At 40.7% G+C, this 19,916-nt stretch overlaps 1 protein-coding gene across 1 annotated transcript in view; it reads right to left on the bottom strand.

Moving 5' to 3' along the window:
* Nucleotides 1-19,916, bottom strand: part of CUBN (cubilin) — a 144,382-nt gene that overhangs the window by 90,677 nt on the left and 33,789 nt on the right. Inside the window, exons 23-27 of the mRNA XM_071429898.1 lie at nt 17,638-17,824; nt 13,917-14,077; nt 13,214-13,395; nt 12,384-12,540; nt 9,683-9,870 (exon numbers count right to left, since the gene is read on the bottom strand). Coding sequence (XP_071285999.1) covers nt 9,683-9,870; nt 12,384-12,540; nt 13,214-13,395; nt 13,917-14,077; nt 17,638-17,824 — 875 coding nt within the window. The remainder of the gene's footprint in view (nt 1-9,682; nt 9,871-12,383; nt 12,541-13,213; nt 13,396-13,916; nt 14,078-17,637; nt 17,825-19,916) is intronic.

The following is a 19,916-nucleotide window of genomic DNA, read 5'->3' as shown; positions in this document are numbered from 1 at the left end:
CCTCCACCAGAAAATCCAAGCACTTCATAATAATTTTGGCAGACAATTCAACCAGCAAAACAGGCAGACACCTGCAACACACATTCAAATCCTTAGCCTCTCCTTAAAAAGGGGCATTTGCCCTTTGCAGCAAGGAGACCACATCATAGCAGCAGCCTGCAGCCCTGGGTCCAGGGGGATGGGTTATGCTCAAATGAATTATTGGGCATGGCTCAATAACTGCTAGAAGGAACTCCTTACCAGGCTCCCTAGGAGCAAGTGTCTAGGTTGACATGAAGGTAAAAAGGGGAGGTACCAGCTCTCTAAGGGGTAAATCAAGCTGTGTGACTGCCCCACAGCCAAGTGGCAGCTGAAAACCATCTGCTGTACATTAGAACAGGGCTGGGAGAGCAGGACTAGCAAAAGCTGCAGGAAGGGCTTGGCTTGGGCAGCTCTCCTGGGGGACACCATGGCCACCAGTATTGCATTTTGGCTCTTCTGACTCTTCAGCCTGGAAATATGTCACTAACACCAATAATGGTGCCCTGGAGGCCACAGCTGTTCGCTTCTCTTTGGAGGAGCAAAGCAAAAGGGCATGACCTGTGTCACAGAAAAGCTCATTACCAGAACTGGAGCAGGGGCTCAAGGACTGAGCTGACTGGAAAATGAGGTTTCCTCTACTTGGAAGAAATAAAGATCTATAAAAAAATGGGGAAAATAACCTTGGAATGTGTTCCATTTGGACATACTCGAGGTAGGGACAATTTTCTAGCCGACTGCCTTGTCAAGCTTACTCTGTCTTGCAAAAGGGAGCCTTTCAGACTGGTAGTAAGACTCCATCTGTTCAGTTTTCCTGGCAGAAAACTAGGGGGTGGGGAGCAGGGAGGTGGGGGGAAGGGATTGTTAAGGCAAAATATCAGTTTTCTCCTGGAGAATGTTATTTCTATAGGCATGGGGATTTTTTTCACCAGGAAAAATATTGCAGAGGGAAAGCCCATGCCTAATCAGCTGTGGAAAAAAGCTGCTTATGTACACTAGTTAGTAATAACATATAGTCTTGATCTAGAGGTGACAGTCTTCAAAAACAAACTTTCAGTTTTATATGAGGGGAAAATCTATCCTATGAATACTGACAGTTCTCTTTCATTGTACTGTAAATAATACTGTCATCAGATATCACGAATTCATCATAATAATGAGCAATTATAGTAATAATTGTCTCCAACTGAGGCTTGAAACAAACTATTTGCTGTCAGAAAACCTCTATACAGGGACCAGCAGCAGCAGTCCTGGGCTGTATTTGCAGAGCTCAGGAAAGGAGGCACTGCCCTGGATCAAACCAACAGAGCCATGAGTGTCCCACCCATGCTCGGAGCCTCCAGGGCAGTGTGACACATGCAAGTATCCCTTTCCTCTTAGAACTGGGAAAGCTGATATGGGATTGTTTGGATCTAAACACCAGAGGCAGTGATTACAGGTTTCTGAATAGCTCTTCCTGAAAGGAAATGAAAGGAAAAGAAATTCTGGAAAGGAAATTTTGATGGCATTGCCACAAATATATTACCAGAAAACAAAAAGAAGCAAAAAACAAAAATAATCCTCATCCAAGTAAGAGAATGCACTCTAAAGAGAGATCACCATTAATGGTTAAAACAAGAATTAACAAAAACAAAAATAATTAATTTCCAAGCAACACATTTCCTTCCAGTAGGGTAAAGTGCAAACTTAAGAACCTGCAGGTCTGTCAGCCAGAGGAAAATCCAAACAAATTAAATTTCCAGGATGTGGCCCAATGTGCTAGCTGAGCACCACAATGACATTGTTTCACAGAAACAAAGGCAGCTTAATACTTTGACTGACTACATGGAGCCTTGACACTTCTGCACAAACAGGAGAATAAAATAAGATTATGTTTGTGCTTGGATGATGATAAGAATTTGCAATTGCCACTAGAAAAAGGCCTTCCTTAAGAACTCGTTCTAACTAATATTTTAATATGATTATTTAATATGATTATTTAAATATGTTTATGCCCTATGATGAAAGTTCATGCTCTGACCACCATATGCACCTTTCTTATCTCCACACAATGGCACACTTTCACTAATGAACCCTTTTATTCTATAGGACAATGGAATTTGACATCAGGCATCACTTAGACATGGAGGCATACTAGTTAATCTTGCTGGGATTTATCTAACATATGGAAATAAGTAAATTAATTAATGTCTATTTTTTTAATAGTAACATTTTTATCTGAGTTTATGTTTTGTCTTTTAACCTGAGCCTAAAATAATCAGAGCCCTCTTAAAATTTTGAGCAATGTTGAAGTCCCCATTAGACTGGAGTGATTTTTTTAAAAATAGTTTTTCACCTATTGCATTAGCATTTCCTTCCTTCTCAAAGAAAACAAAGATTTTTAACTACAGTCATATATGCACATTCCTGTCTTTCTAGGTAAGGTTTATTTCTTGAAATTTTATGAAACCAGTATTTTTTTAGCAATTAATGAATTATAAGAATGTAAGAAATGCAGGGTGTAGCTTTGGATTAAATTTTAAAATTGTTTTAGAACATGAGTAGGAAATAACTGCTCCCGAAGAAAGGAATGCCTAGGAGACATCCACCTAGCCAATACATCCCAAAATCTGCACTCAAAACCTTATTTGTTCAGCATGCCATCCTAAATCTCCAAAGCTCTATCGGGAAGGCACCTCCTCCCAATCAGCACGCTGTGGTGGACAGAATCCAGATGGGTCCCTGAAGTGTCTCTGCAGCTTTTGCTGACCAAGGACTGCCTGGGGATCCACGCCCTTGTGGCAGTGGGATCACACTCCTGGTGATGAGGCTGTTGCTATTTTGTTTGAGTGACCTCTGTCCTCAAAGCAGAAATTGAGGCGGTTCCTCTGCAGCGGGAATCCACTCATGGTGGAGGGAACAGGACTGCTTTTGAGCTTGGGACAACAATATTTCCAAAGTTACTCTTCAGCAGAAATCTGTGTGAAAAGCTGCCTACAAAGGGAGGGGCTGTGCCTAGGGGGGTGGAGAATGTGCCTGCCCTGAAAAGCCCAGGGTGGCCTGAGCAGTTTGCAGTGCCAGGGCTGTGCTTCTGTCCGGGCTTTGCCAGCCCAGAGGAACTGAACTGTAAGGGGAAGGAACATCACACTGACACCATAAAGGGCCAGAGAGGGCAGGAAGGGCTCTGGGAATCCCCCCTTATTTGAGAAAATTTGCATCATGCAGCTCTATGGACAACAGAGAGTTGCAGCTTGGTGTCAGCAAATGGAGACAGAAAAAAAGGAAATATTCCTGCCTCTTAGGCTTCCAGGCTGGCTTATGGGAACAGTGCAGGGGGTGCACATGACCTTCCACAAAACTCAGTGTGGTTTTTTCTGAGCTGTCTGGGGTCTCCCCTTTGATGAGGGGAATCTTTGGCTGATTTAAATGAAGTTTCTCCAGCCACAACCTAACTTTTTTAATGCAATCCCTGTGCTGAGTGTGATAAGCAGACAGACTCACAGATAATGGCCAGGCTTTCCAGCAAAATCTAGAGTACAGAAGAAGAACAAAGGAAACAAGAATCCAGCTGCAACTAGATGAGTCCCGAATATTCTTTCTCCAACAAGGGGCGTGCACACCATCATCATGTGGTGGTGTTTCACAGGCATTTCACTGCAGCATGCTTTTTTCTGAAGAAACAGGCTAAGTCACATTGCTGTGAGCTGGCAGGGTGTGGAAAACGCTAAGTCCATGAAGGTCTGACTCATTTTGGGAGCCCAAAAGAGGAGTCTGTGCTGGCTTCACTTGTGCTTCTTGTCATCTGAGGTTTCTGTATGCCCCAGGCAGCCCTGGCATCACTACAGATTTAGCTGGTGTGAGGGGTCGGGGGTTTTGTGTGCATTTCTAATTTTGTTTCTACGTAACCTTTCAAACAGCAGAGCCAACGTGTACTTTGATTCTGGCAATGCAGGCAGTTAGAAAAACAAAAAATCAGAGTGCTGAGGTGGTCCTGTTTAGGGTGGACAGCTTTTTGGCCTGATACTCTCCTTTTAAATATCCAGATCTCTCACTGAAAATCAGTGCATGGGCTAAGATTTCATTGTATACCAGTGGTATATGAAGCCTGGCACAGAAACCTGAGAATTGTCACTTTTATCCTTACAGTCTTACACTGAAGGATTTCTTCTGGAGGCCCATAACCCCCTGCAGGAATTCAGGGATGTGCTGTTATGCTGCCAGCTTGCATGATAATATGTAAATGGATTCCACTGCAGCATGGCCAGCAGGCTGTGATTTGATGTCTGGGTACAGGACCTGGGTGGGTTTATTTCATACATCATCTGCTTCTCCAGGGACATGTACTACCAGTGACATTTTGTAAATCAATGCATGGCCATAAGAAGAGCCATTCCCTGTGCTTGAAGAATTCCTGCAGCACTTTAGAAAGACACACTCATAAATAAAATGCAATAATGGTAATCTCCTAATATAGTTTAAGCATATTTTCTAATTGCAAGAGGGAGTAAAACTAGAAACAGGGTAAGATATTTTTATGTTAAGCTAATAAAAAAAGAGCATGACCAGATGAGTGTGAGCAGCAATTATCTAATGCAGTATTCCCAGATGGAGAAAAAGGATATTATGGTACATCCCTGGAATGCTACTGTGGTTTAAAAAAGGAGGGAAAAAAAGACATATCCTGCTACCACCAGAAGGAAATGAAACAGTTCTCAGGAGCAGATGCCATATTAATTACTGTATTCATTCAATAATATTCCTGATATAATCGTGCAATGGTATTTAACCACTTTGAGCCCAGTTGCTGAAAGAGTCTGGGCTGCTCCAGCACACTGACAGTAAGCAAGCAAGGCAGTGCTCTGCTCCAAAGTGGACCTCTGGCCTGGCTTGCAGCAGAAGAAAGGCATTTATCAGGCAGTTGTTTGCCCTCACAGGATGTTCTTTTGCATTAACCCAATGATAATTCCAACACTGACAGTAGATACACAGACTAAAGGGGTGAAACTTGCACAGAGAGCTCTGAAATTTGTCTTGCTGCCTGACACAATTTTGCTATCTCTTTGTCAGGCTGCTGGCATCTTGCAAAGGCTGGGCAAGGTCTGCCCTTGTCCTGGTTCTGGCCAGGACAGGGTTAATTTTTTGCAGTAGGTGGGAGGGGGCATGGCCAGGACACAGGGATTGTTCTGTACCATCATTTCATTGCCAGGGCAAGGGACAGGGCCAGGAAGAAGAGGCTCCCTCTGGCCTAGAAAACCTGGCAGAGGGAACTGTCTGGGATTGTCTGTTACAGTTTGGGGTCTTTTTTGCCTGTATGAATAATTTCTTTTCCTATACCCTCTGTCATTAATCTTACTGCTGATACTGTTAATTTTCTTATGTCAACCTTGATCTTTGCCTTTTGTGCCTCTGGTTGGAGGGGGAGAGGGGAGCAGTGCATGGTTTTTGTGGGAGTACTAAATTGGAGAAGATCATTCCTAATCCATGACATCCCTGTAATTAAAAGCAGATGCTAAACAGACTGGACATCAAGGGACAGTTGTACTTTCTCAGCAGAAGAGCACAGAGGGACACTGTCACTGAAAGACAGAATGATCAGTAGTTTTCAAATAATATTTTTCTTGTATAAGGAAGGAGTATATGTCAGTTCTACAGCAGGACTCTGATCTTCAGGGCAAAACCATTATATTCTTCCTACTTTGCCTCCCCAGAGATTATGTTCTGCCATACCAAATAAGAAGGTAATTCATCATTAAGGATGGGGAGTTAAATATATGCTTGCTCAGCTAATAATCTGATGAATGTAGAGGAAAGAATGACATTTCTATGTCATTGCCTGCAATATCTCACTACTTACAACCCCATGACTCCTCTGGAAAGACTAATGTCAGGTTATTTAGCCAAGGCACAGCAAGCAATATAAGTTAAAGACCATCCAATCTAATTATAGCTAGTGTAGCATCACCAGTAAACATTCTGCTATTTGATATGTCCTGTATCTTATTATTGTCACTTCTGTACATGTCTTTATCAGAAGCTATTAATGTCATATTCTTGCAACTTCACTGCAAAACGCCTTCCAAAATGTCACACATCCTATGAGCATTACTAGTGATGAGCCAACATCCTCTGACAGGACATGAAACACTGCACAGTGCTCATTTGCTGGCTAAGTGCTCATATGAGATTCATCCTAGAGACTGACATCATAAAAAAATGTAGTTTTGCTTCCCTCCCACATTGCCCCTTCTCAGTTTCTGGCACCTACACATAGAGGGAGAGAATTGCCCCAAAGTCAGAAGAACAGAGTTTATCCCTTCCTACTTGACACAAGTATAAATATTTGTATATGCTAAAGTGGTGGAGATGCAGGTCCTGCCCAGACCAGACCAAGCTGGAGTCACCCAATGCTCCCTGCAGAAAGAAAATGCTGCTCATCATGAGTAGCCCTGTCAGCTGGTGGAATGGTGACCCAGCTGACAGGAAGCCTCCCATGATCAAAGGAGAAAAGGAAATAGGTAACACAATACACAGCTGACTTCTCATTGTAGAGATGTGACTGAATTTCAGTCTGGAGGAACCATGCACTGTACTTGGACTCACTGGACAGCTGACTATATTTTTCCTGCCCCTAATGTGAAACAGTTATTTGCTCTATGGCATGATAATATCTTTGGTAACTGAAAATCACTAGGAATACCCATGTGTAGAAATTTTTGGTTTTGACATTACACATATAACTTCTGACTCACATGTGGATTAAGCCAGGGAGCAAATAGCTAACTGTGTATATCTGACTTAGTCATGAGGCAAAATGCTCTTTTTATGTGGGTTTGGGTCAGAGTTTCAGTCATAATTAAACACAAAGCTGAAGAACAGGCCCTTTTCCAGTATAAAGACTGTACCAAAAGCATTTTGTTCAGCAAGCAAGGTTCAGCAGTACTCAGGAAAACAGCTTGCTCAGTCTAGCTGTCCCCACCCCACCAAGCACCATAATTTTCCCCTTCAGAATTCAGCAAGATTTCAAAAAAAATTAGAGCTTTAGTTTGAGACTATAAAAATATGTCCACATGTCCATAAATCTGTTTCTCACACTAACTTTTAAAAACTGCTTTACTACTTCTGGGGTTTTTTGCAACTGCCATTTCTTGACTGTAGGTCATGTTTCTGCCATAACACCTCTGCAACATTTTGTCTTGTCCTTGCACCATATACCACTCCTTCTGCCACTACAGCTGTGATATCAGCTAATCCACCCTAACAGCTAACTCTTGTCCTTCCTGTCCCCAGCCTCCCAGCAAGCAGGAGCAGATATTGTCACCATGGAGCAGCTTGCTGCTACTGTCAGAGCTGCCACAGAGCTAAGAAGACAAAGAGTGTTGCTGTCTGTTCAGGTAAGTGCCTGAGGTGGGAGAGCTGCTGCCACAAACCCAAAACAAGATGGGGGAAGGGACCCTTAAAAGCTCCCAGGGAAAAGAGCACTTGATCAGCACCCATGGCCACCCTGGTTCATGAGCATAGCTACATGGAAAGTGTCTGAGCAGCAGGTTCCTATTTCTTCCAAGAAAACGGTGAGGGACTCTGGTGTATGGTCCCTGCATCACCTACTTAGACTGCAGTGAACAGTTTATGTCTCTGTTATACCCAGTGAGATCATTAGATCTTTCCCCTCTTAGACCTCACTGAAATAAAGGAATCTCAAAACTGATATGTGGCTGAAAAGTAATTCCTTTTAGCTGAATGGCTATGAGGTTTCTTTTAATGATCCTTTTTTTTCCTATTTGCAGCAGTGTCAGCCTCCATAAGGATTTCAAACAGAAAAGTCCCAAATATCTGCAGCCTGGTTCAAAAGTGAACTGCATGCTTGTTGCAGATGATTCCCCCTTTCCCCTACACCACAGCACATTCCCAGCCTTGCCCATTCCTCCCCTTTCACAAGAGGCAGGGTGGGAGCAAACACCATTGAATTCCCTGGCTGGTTCAACCTCCTTCTCTTTTTACACTATGGCACATATTTGTGCAGCATGCAACAACCAAATGAGGACATCTTTTCCAAGGGGTATTTCTTAATAGCATTTGGAGAAAGATTTGTAAGTAACATTACATGAATTGTGAATAAAAGCCTCCTTAACACACTTCCATGACTTTATTTTTCCCCTTGTTTTCTCTTTTTTAAACCTCTTTCAGCCTGTATTTTCTTTGACTGAAAGCACTGAAAAATTGTTAAGCAAAGAGTGCTTCTGTCTCCTCATTCTCTCCAATATGTTTCTTTCTGTTCTTTTAAGTGCCTTGGATCAGATCCTTGCCCCTGGCACTATTCCTCCACCCTTGACTTATGTCTACAATAGTGAATCTGGCAAGTTTCTTGCTCCTCACAGGCTGGCTACTGTGTGCAGGGCTCCTGCTTTCCATGGGTCAAGGCTTTAGGCATCTTGAGACTAACACTGGCCTCTCCACTTGGCTCCAATGTTTCTTTTTCAGCCTCCTCACAAAAACAAACCAGGCCTTAATGGTTAGTTCTCAATACAGTGCTCCCTTGTTTATTTTCTTCACATGTCTATTCTTTCTTTCCATTCCTGGCCACAAAGAGCAGAAAGCTGGAAGAACATCACTTTTGTCAATTTACTACCAATTCTGAGCTGGGAAAGCTGCCATAGTAATGAGGTAGAGGGAGTGAGGGAGGACATCTACAAGATTAGGCCATCAACCAGTCTGTTGCTGAACCTTCTGCAATACCTGGGTGTAAATATCCCCAGAAATACAGGTACTATCCCATAGTCCTCTCCCTGTCTGTAAGCAGTCTTCTCTAAGATTTCTCTAAATTTCCGTTCCTCTTGTGCAAAACCCTAAGTAGAGCACAGGGGCTGTGTGCTGGTATCCTGTACAAGGGTGAGATCTGAAGGATGAATTAGTCCAGCAAAACAGCAAAATTGTTGGCAGGAGATTATAATCCACAGTATAGAGTGATCATGCCTACCTTTTATATCCTAGAGTACTAAGTACAAAATTTAGAGGAAGTAACTTTTCAGTTTTCCTAGAAAATTTTGAGAAAACTTTTTTTTTTCCTTGAATTTTTTTTGAGGAAATTAAAATAAAGGATACTTGGTTTTAGATTGACTCTATGGTTTCATTTGCCTAAAAATGTCACATTTTGGTTTTGGGTGCATTCATTTTCTTTTAGTCCCTTTAAAGCTGCAGATGAATTATGTAAAGTGTAAACAAGAGACACGGGAACTCTCCCTTTAAAAATGTAGACATTCATCAATTTTTGAATATTCCTCATTCTTTCTCAGATAAAAACAAGAGGAAAATAATTGAGCTCACTGCCTTTTTGCTACCTATTTGCTAATCTCAGGATTCCCCCTTCTTTGCATGAAGCTGGAATCACATCATCTCCCTTTGCCCATGAAAGCCAGTGCATCCAACCTAAGGTGGAAGTTAGACTGTAGCAGCCTGGGCACCTGCAGAGTGATTCTCCTCTCAGAGGCTCACACCTGCCTTGAGGCAGCAATGCTTCACTCCCTACTGGTCACTGAGGAAACAGGGTTAAATAATCTGGATTTAACACTTGAGCTTTAATGGTTACATTTAGATAAGATAAATTTCCCCTTGCTCTTCTGCAATCTTATTATTTTTTCTTTTTTGTTAAAGACTTGATTTTTCTTGTTTCTAGAATCTGGGCACATACCTTCACAAAGTCACGGTCACAGTCAGATCCATCTTCTACATCAAAGGCTGTGAAGCTGTAGTTGAGAGTGTTGCCCTTGGTGGCTTGGATAGTCCACTTGCAGTGCTCATTTAATGGGTAATTATTTGGATAATTTAAGCTTTCCAATATGCCATGGCTACGATTAACAGTCAGGACTGCATGGCAAACTGTGGAAAAAAAAGTGTTTGTAAATCATTTTTGTTCAGTGTTATTAATCCAGTATCTCAAAAATTACTAGTTGAAGTTACTGATAGCATTACAAGGTGAGAAATATTTTTTTCAGATTAGAGAAGCCATGCAGAAAGAGAATGGTGACCTCTTGAAGAACATATTCTGTATGTTTCAACCAAAACTCCAGCTATTCCAACTTGCATCTATCAGCATTATTATGACCTTCTTTTCTGACACTTGCAGACCCATCAGTATATCTTTTTGAACATACATATTCTTGGGCAGTCTTCTTTAAGTCTAAATACATGGGTATTCATGAAACACATTTTCTTTTTTTTTTTTAACTAATTGTAGAAATGTACCCTGTCATTTGAAAAAAACTGGGGAGGTGCTCAACAAATATTGACAAATAGATAAAAGTGATTTATTTCTGCTGATTAGGAAAAATTATGATCACTGGCTAAAACAACTAATGGAAAGTACACTTCTATTATTGGGCTTTCTAGCCCCAGGAAGAGAATGTGATAATGGATTTTTTTAAAAAGGAGACATAATTTTCCTTGTGAGACATTCAATAGCATCCTAGCATAAGAACTGGACACTCACCTGGAATAACAAGAGCTTTCCTTGAAGTGCAGAGAAAAGAAAAATAAACTAAACTAGATAAAGAAAAAAAGCTACAATTATGGTATTAGGTCAGTGAGTCTCATTTTGCTGTATCCACCTTTCCCTAAAGACAAAAAATATCAGTGTGGGCAATCCCTTGTCTGGAGAGAGCATAGAATGTGTACTGGGAGCAGAGCAGTGTAATTAATGCCCAGGGGAGTGGGCAGGAGGCAGGGAGCAGACCAGGCTGCTTGGTTTGTGCAGCAAATCTGCAGAGTTTGAACAGCAGAAATAGCTCAGATTCACTTGCATGACTGCTCTATTGTCTGTCACCACAGACAGTACACCCACCTCCTGCACATTGTTTTATTCTGTCCAAAGAATTTAAAGGTCTGTGTTTTCAGTATTTCAAAATGCTTGGGATGCAAGCTGCAGGGTCAGGGTCAGGGTCAGGTGGACTGGTGTGGAGCTTGCCTGCAGAGCTACTCTGAAGCCTATGACTTTTTGAAAGGGCAGGACAAAGAGCACAAAATGGGTTTTGAAGAATGCAAGACAGGTAAAATCTGCTACCCCCTGCCAAAGGGATTTTATTAGAAACATATCAGGCACAGAGGTGCCTTTGAATGGTAACTTGATACCATGTTTTCCTTTGCAACATTTTCCAATTAATCATTACATCTCTTTCATGTACAGGTAAATGTATCTGGTGTCTAAGCACCCTTATTTTACAACATACTGCCTACATAATTTTAGCTTTTGGGCAAGCCATTAAAAGCTTTCTCTGATGCATCTTCAGGAATTAAATATGAATGTAAATCACATTATCTGATAGCTCAGGTTCTACATCTGAGTGCTTTGAAAGTGCTCTTTCTGTTTAATTAATGAAAGGCAAGGGGAATCTTTTCTAATATATCCTCTTGACATTGCAGTCTGTAAAAAGTACATGGTAGTGATATCTGTAAGGAATGAGGGAGCCAAGGTTTCCTCCCTCTCCTAATTACTGCATGTGTCATGTGTGGATGAATAGCTCTGTTTTTTTATAATCCATTTACTATTGTCCAAACCCAGGAAAACTTCACATCTTATAAACTTACAACAGTCCTTGTCACTTGGGTATATCATATTTAGAGGACACAAAGATGCTTGCAAATCACTTTCTATGTGATGAAATTACATATTTTCCAATATGCATTTAACTGTTAAAAAAAATATAAAGTGTATAAAGAGAAAAGTAAACACCAGGACTGTATTCATATTATGACTGGGAATAAAATAACTTAGTCATGTGTCTTCTTGTATTTTTCTCCACATGCTATTATTCTGATATTTCTGGGGTAGTACTGTTTTACAAAAATATGTTTGCAAGAAAAGTATTACCCTTACCACAAGATATTAAAAATTAAGCTTTTTAAAATGTTCCCGATAGGCTACATTATCCCAAGCACCCACAATGAGGCAGTCTGGCTGACAGAAACTCAATTATCCTTTGTTAATCTTCCTCAAAAGCAGCTCTAAGATCAGATAATCTTGCTGTATCTGCCTTCTCTTTTAAAAATTCAGGAGCCTGAAGGAGCAGAAGAGCAAAAACTATCAAATCTACCCTGTTACAGACTTTCAGCATTTGTTATTCTGAGTAAACCTGGAGTGGCATATGCCACTGGTGCAGGTAATAGGAACAGAGCCACCTTACTAGCTTTCTCCTAAGGAGGAGATAATCTCCTTTACAGGTAGATGGGCAGATAATTTTTAGGTCTCTGTGTTCTGTAACTGTACCAGAATAGAAAATCTGGGTCATTGGTATGCTCTAAGATTTTACTGTGCTGATAAATACGTAAGATCATGGGCTGCAAGCAGCTTCACAGACAACATGAGCTGTAGAAACATCTCCTCTTCCTTTACTTACCCTGTTTGTATTTGGCTAAGAAACCTCCACCTTGCAGACTGTTGTCTGTCCTTAGTTTTATGTACACACTGTCTCCACTGGAATGGATGGTTTGTGGTATCTGATCCCCACAAAATTTACCTAGTGGTTTAGCATTGCTGCTGTTGCCATCATATATCTAAAAAAAATTAAAACAAAAACAAAAAAGAAAAATGAAAAGTTAATAAAGCTGATGACATTACAGTGTCTGATTAATTTGCCCCTGACAAATGTCTGCTTAGGGAAATGTTGCTGGGTATACAAGAGGTTAAATTCCATTTCTGCTCAGAGGAAGCCTGGCAGGCATTTCAGAAATAAGCAAAACAGGAAGCCAGTAACTGAATACTAGTGGGATTTTAGGGGCTTAGTCACCAAGAGGGGAACACAGCACTCCATTTCAATTTCATTTGAAATATTCAAATAATTTGTGGAACAATTCATATATTAAATTTGGTATTAACAATATGGTTATTGAGAGCATTTTGCTTTGTTCCCCATAATTTACTAAGAAGTCATGCTAAGGCCTTGGTTCAAAACACAGAAAATTTAAAAGATACAGACAGATTCTTATTTCTATCTATCAAATTCTTTCTATTTAGACATAAATGCTTTTCTTACCAGCATCTACACAGACACTGCTGCCTTGCCTCTCATGGCTCGGTGAGATGAAGGGAGCACATCAACAGGGAGCTTTCCTATTCTGAGTCTGGTCACTTAGGACCATTTGAAAGGCAAGGCCCTGTGTTTTTCCTGCCTTTGTACTCAGCACCCTCATCTGCCTCCTGTGGAGCAGAGTGCCCCAGGGCACCTACCGCAAGGTAATCAAAGCTGCACTTCTGGTGATGCTCCAGGTGGAACTGCTCAAACTGGATCTCAAATGGGCTTCCTCGGCTTCCTTTGAGCAGCCAGTAGCACTCTGAATTTTGGTAATATGGCATAGGGTAGTTGGGAGACATGAGGATGCCAGAAGATGTTGTAAAAGTCCCACCACAACCTGAAAATAGCAGAGAAAGCAAAGCAACATTTAACAACTAGAAGAGGGGAAAATTAAACCTGGAGTGTGTGATTCTCACTGGTGACCTCCTTCACATGCCCTGAACTTCTTCAGTAATGTCCCAAAAATCTGCATCCAGCCATCAATGTTGTAAGCAGAAGACAGCCCATAAATAGAAATATTAACTGTCTAACTTGAAGAGTGCTTCTGATATTAGAAGTATTAGAAATTAGAAACCTCTTCAATATTCTTAATTACTGCTTTCCTAAACATAAGAGGAAGTTGAAGCTTTATATCTTGGGAATAAGTGTGCTCTTTTGTGAGGTAAAAAAGAAAGCCTAAGGATCAAGAAATGTCTTTGTTCTTAACAACATGCATATATGTCACTATATAATTAGCAGACAGACTTTAGGATATTGGAAGCAGAAAAATTGAGGGGAAAAAGGTGAGAAATTAAATACAAAGTAAAGATAAAAAATAAGATGTGTAAAATAGTTCTATACTTGATGCAATCATTTTACCTGCTGAGGTACCATCCCACTCTGCTGAAAATCCACTTCTTGTGCCAAATATGTCACTTACAAACTTTATCCACAGCTTGTTACCATGAGAGATTATAACAGGAGGCAGGTCTGTACCACAGAATTTTCCAAGAGGAGGAGAAGTTTCATAGCCTCCATCTCTAGAATGGTAAAGAAGAAAAACCTTTGGTCAAAGAGAGACACCATGAGAAATGCTAGCAAATCAAAAATCTTGTAATTCTTTCAGGCCTGGGAAAGACTAATCCTGACTCTTCATCTTCAACAGATATACTGCTACCAAATACTGAGTCTTGCTGCTTGCAGTAATAAGCCCTACCATTGCTGGGCATGTCACTCTCTCATCTCAGCAGCCTGAGTGTGTCAACACAATGGCAAGCTTGAGAAGTGTCTCAGGTAGACTATATTCCCTATATTCTACAAGGTGACAATCACTGGGGCAACCAAAGGTAATCTTCAAATTTGAAATAATAATTTCCTCATTCCTCACTCTTTAGCCTGGTGCAAACCTAGATGAGCTGACTTATTTAAAAAAAAACATGTTTAAAACATGTTTTTATTTGCCACCATACAAATGGGAATTCATTCCTGAATTAATTTCACTGATGTGATGCATGTTTTGAAATATTTTCTTAGTCTTCAGAATTGGTTCTAAAACCACTTATATTCCTGTTTTTAAATTAAGTAATATTTCCAGTAACATTTTTTTCATTCTGTAATCAGGATTCACAGCTAATGTTCTGGTTTGCCTCCTGCACATGCCTTATGGGAATAAAAAGAGGGTGGCAACCTGCTTATCAATTGCTTCCTTACCTTTTCTTTAAGTACTTTCATACTACAATCAACCTACAGGCCACTAGGACAATGACAGATAATTTATACCTATATATGGTGTGATCTTCCTATGATGCTTTTTAAGTGGACAGTAAGACCTTCAATTGCATATTCACAGGTTTACAGCTGCTTTTGAGAAAAATTTCTACTTAGCCTTTGCCACTCTGTTTTCTTGTCATCCTCCTAGCTTAAACTGCTTGCTGCTGTCTCATGTTGCTGGCAGTTGGAGAAATGTGCCAGAACACTTGCATCTCATTACACTTGCACCTCACTTGCATCTTGGCCTCTGCAGCTGTGGTCAGATGAACAATTTTCTTAGTTGACTGAATGCAGTTTATCAGAGGACACCTCAGGACAAGAAATGAGAGTGGCACTTCACCTAAGACTTGTGTAGCCATCCCATTTAACAGTATCAGTATGTAAAGTATTAGAATGACTTTGAAGAGGCATTCTAAAAATCCAGTTATGGCAGTAGCAATGTGCTGAGTTGCACTTAGAATGTTCTGCCCATATCTTAGAAGCTGTTTAACGCTGCTGAACTCTTCACAGTGAAAACTAAGTTAGATTTATGCTATAAAAAATGTTTTCAGTTCCTAAGGTGAAAAAGTGGAAAAAAATTACTTTTGGGTCACCCCAAATTAAAGTGTTAATTGTTAAAATAAAGTTAGATTGAATTTAATCTCAGATTGTTTCTCTAAAAATAAAAAAAAAAGAAATGCTTTACTTAGAAAATACTGAGAAAGCTTTTCAGGTTTTCATAACTTTCTCCAGTTGGTATGTACAGCTGAAAAAACCCAGCTAATTCAGGTGGAATTCAGAATCTCAATACTTCAACTTCAGCAAGCAGATTTTTGTTTGGTTTTCAAAAGAAGATACTATTTAGCAAGGAATAACCCATACAGAATATCTGGTATAACATTCCAGATGAGCTTTATCATGGTGCTCAGTGAGGTAATGGAAACTCTTAGCATGCTCAGACTGAAAAAACACACTGCACTCCTCAGATATGGCTCACCCAGAGAGCTGGCAGGAATGGGTGCACCAACACTGCAAATTGCAAATCCATCTGCAGCCACACAGCAGAAAGGATATGCACTTGGTGCTGCTGAACTGTGAGCAGGTAACCTTCCTGCAAATATTCCTTTCTTCTACTTGTCCCTGTCCTGCAAAATTTCCTAGAAATTACTAGGTTAGTATCCTAAGTTTAATGGTGATGCCAGTATAGAAAAATATAGCAGATTATCTATATGCTCTTCTTGTTACCTCCTAGAGTAGCTACTATCTAAAGACTATAAACATAAAACAGAATATAGAATATAGAATACAGGATATAGAATATAGAATAGTTTGAGTTGGAAGGGGCATTAAGGGTCATCTATGCCACCCAACTCTGAAAGGAACAGGGACATTTTCAAGTAGATGAGGTTGCTCAGAGCCTTGTCCAGCCTGACCTTGAACATTTCCAAGGATAGGGCATTAGCTACTTCTGTGGGCAACCTGTTCCAGTGCCTTACTACCCTCATTGTAAAAAGTTTCTTCTGAATAATCCAAACTCAGCCTGTCTTCATATGAGAGTGCTCCAGCCCTCTGATTGTCCTCATGATCCTCCTTTGAACTTGCTCCAAGACCTGTGCCTTATGCTGGTGGCCCCAGAGATGGATGCAGCATTCCAGGTGGGGTTTCTCGCACCAGGGCAGAGCAGAGGGGCAGAATCACCTCCCTTGGCCTGCTTCCCGTGCTGCTTTTGATGCAGCCTAGGATACAGTTGGCTTTCTGGGCTGCAATGTGTCCATTGCCAGATCCTGTCTGATTTTTCATCCACCTGCACCCCCAAGTACTTCTCCCCTGGGCTGCTCTTGTTCTGTTCACTCCCCAGCCTGTATTGATACTGAGAGTTGCTCCAAACCAGGAGCAGGACCTTGTACTTGGCCTTGTTGAAGCTCATGAGGTTCACATGGGCCAACTGGTCAAGCTTATCTAGGTCCCTCTGGATGGCATCCTGTCCTTCAGGTGTGTCAGCTGCACCACTCAGCTTATGTCATCTGACTTGATCCCACTATGTCATTAATGAAGATATTAAATAACTCTGATCCCATAATAGACCTCTGAGGGATCACTTGTCAGAGATCTCATATGCGCCCTCTGGATGTGACAATCCAATCAACTCTTCATCTTCCAAACCATCCACCCATCCAATCTATCTCTCTCCAATTTAGTGAGAAGAATGTTGTGGGGGACTGTGTCAGAGGCTTTACAGATGTCTGCACAGATGACATCTGTTGCTGCTTATTCATCCACTGATGCAGTCATTCCATCACAGGACGCCACTGGGTTGGTCAAGAATGCCCTTGGTGAAGTCGTGCTGGCTGTCCACAGCCACCTCCTTGTCTTCCATGTGCCTTAGCAGAGCTTCTAGGGGGATCTGTTCCATTATATTCCCAGGCACAGAGGTGAGGCAGACAGGTCAATTGTTCTCAGGATCCTCTATTCTACCCTTTTTAAGAATGGTTTTCTCCTTTTTCAGTCACCTGGAACTTCTCCTGACTACCACGGCTTTACAAATATCATGGAGAATATGTCACAAAACAGACAATAAAACTCCTTGTTTCTGCACTAAGGAAGACAACCCAAATGCAGTGCATGGGAACATAGTCCACACACTCCACTTGCTCTCAGAACTGGAATTTATCAAGTGGGAAAGCTGACAACAGAGCAGGATGAGAGCAGGAAAAGGTCGCCTTTAAAGGTAAGTCCATTTCCCACACTGACAGCAGGATGTACAGTTAAGAATAAAGATTCTGAACATGCTTAAGTGGGTTTGGACAACACACAAACCAGTACCCAGGACAAGGGAAATGATGAGCCTTGCCTGATTTCTACATAATCCTCTGTGCAGCGTTTGTTGCCCTCCAGGGTGAAGTTGGTGAAGCTGAGCGCGATGCGCCTGTTGATCCCCACTGTGATGGTGTAGGTGCACTCCGTGCGGACTGGGTAGTTGTTGGGGTAGTTGGGAGATGTCAGCACACCAGTGTCAGCTGTGTAGTTGTGCGAGCAAACTTTAAAAAGAAAAGAAACAAAGATAAATTAATGTCATATGTCTGCTAAATTAACAGGAAATTTCTATTTTCAACAGGCAGAGGAGCAAACATCCTGTGTTCCTGCGCATTATAACTCTTCCTGGACACATCTCACTGCTGAATGTCAACAGTATAAACTAAAACCAGGATCCAGCTGTTTCATGGGATTTCTTACATTTGAGTTGATTTGTTCAGTTTTTACCAGAACACTTTCTGTAATAAATAGGCAACATAAAAGCAGTTTCACCTGCCTAGATGGCTTTGTCCTAAAGTCCAAGTAAGCAGAGAATGGAAACTGAAAGGGATGTCTTGCTGAAAATGAAAGGTAGGATTCCTGAATTTCTGAGGAGCAGTGGTGATGGAAAGTAAATACAGTTTCTAGCTATGAGGAGAATGAGGAGAACCTACATTGTTTTTCAAGCATTCCCTATGGTCAAACCTGTTAGAGGGGATTGTATATCTAAATTTCTTTTCCCATTTTCTGGGCTATAAGTGACAATAAGTTAGAAAGTGGTATAATCCTTAGAATTTGAGGATACAAGAGTCTTACTTAAGGTCTTATTTTTAAATGATTTTTTTTTTTTTGGTGAGCAATGTATAAGCTAGGAAGAAGAAAATAGTGTGAGTAATGCTGAGGTAGAATCTAAGCAATAATTAAAAATAAGCTCTTTTCAAAGCACAGACATAAACTCTAGGAATTAAAATATTTGCTACAAAATAGTATGAAACTTTATTTGGAAAGAAGATTTGCTGTCTATTAGTCGATCACAATCAATGAGCAAAGTTTGTGATATGGCTACAAAAAGGGCAAGAGGAAATGTGAACTGTGCCAGGTGTTTTCAGGCAAAACAGGAAATCCTGATGCCACTGCATAAGGCAATGGTGACATGTCACCTGGGAAAGTGTGGATAACCGTGGGCCCTGAGGTTCTGGAAATCAAATGGGAACAAGTAAGACAGAGATTGTGGAGATAGCAGGAAATTAGTAGATTAGTAGGCAAGTGACACAAGAAGAGCTTCACTTGTTTGGCTTAGCAAGAGCAGATAAACATCAAGAAGCATGAAGAAAGGAAAAGTAGAACACATTCTGAATGACAGGACAAATTCAGAAGTTAAAAAATGTCCATGAATACAGATACATAGAAATTAGGAAAAAATTTTATTAGGAAGTGAGTTTCTTGAGCAATGATCCAATCAGCATAACAGATTCAGAAAGGAGGAAACATTCCACTGGTTCTTAAGATACAGTTTGATTAATTTAAGGAGGGGTCCACATTATGTAGCTTTTAGCTAAAAAAAAAGAAAAAAAAAGGACATGGGGATAAAAAAGGGGGGGTGACACAAAATTGTGGACTGGATTTGATGAGCCTGGGGAAACATTCTGGTCCTCCATTTCCCCATTTCAGGTCCTAGAGGTTGCAAATGTAAGAAATTAAATAGTTCCTACCAATTAGGCAGGTTTAGACTAATTATAAATAGAACTGAGAGAGCAAGCAAAATAATCATTTAACCTGGTTGCCACAGATCTCTGAGATCTGCTTTCTAGCACAGCTGCAGTGTAGCAATGTCTATGCTTAACTCTTTAATTGCAAAACAATTTAGGGGGAAGGGATGGAACTACACTTTAGGCCCTTCATGTCTAAGGTAGGTCATTTCCATGTCTGTTCAAAGCCATTCTAACTACTAAAACACTTTTGCTTTTAATTGTGCATTTTTAATAGTGGTTTGGGGTTTTTTTGCATTCTGGGTCACCTGGAAGGCCTCTGTTCCAAACATTTTCTGTGGGATAAATACTCCCAAAGCTAACTCCCAGACTCCTGTTCCTAATTCATCATGGGGAGAACAGAGAAAAAGGACACAGAAAAAGGTCAATAATTTTCTGCCATTGGCTTGGTATTGACAAATGAAAAAGGTTTCATGCACTAGTTTACCTAAAATCATTATCTATGAAAGTCTTTATTTAGAATTTGAGCCATTTATGTGTTCCATCACTGCTATGTTTTAATGTATGCACATAACAAACAGCTTAGTCCTGGTCACCATAAGAGCTTTGTGCTGCTTTGTAAATCCTT

The sequence above is a fragment of the Agelaius tricolor genome, unplaced genomic scaffold (assembly GCF_023055355.1).
Source record: "Agelaius tricolor isolate 1412-34295 unplaced genomic scaffold, bAgeTri1.0.p SCAF_6, whole genome shotgun sequence".
Classification (NCBI taxonomy): Eukaryota; Metazoa; Chordata; class Aves; order Passeriformes; family Icteridae; genus Agelaius; species Agelaius tricolor.
This window is presented reverse-complemented; position numbering and strand designations above follow the sequence as displayed.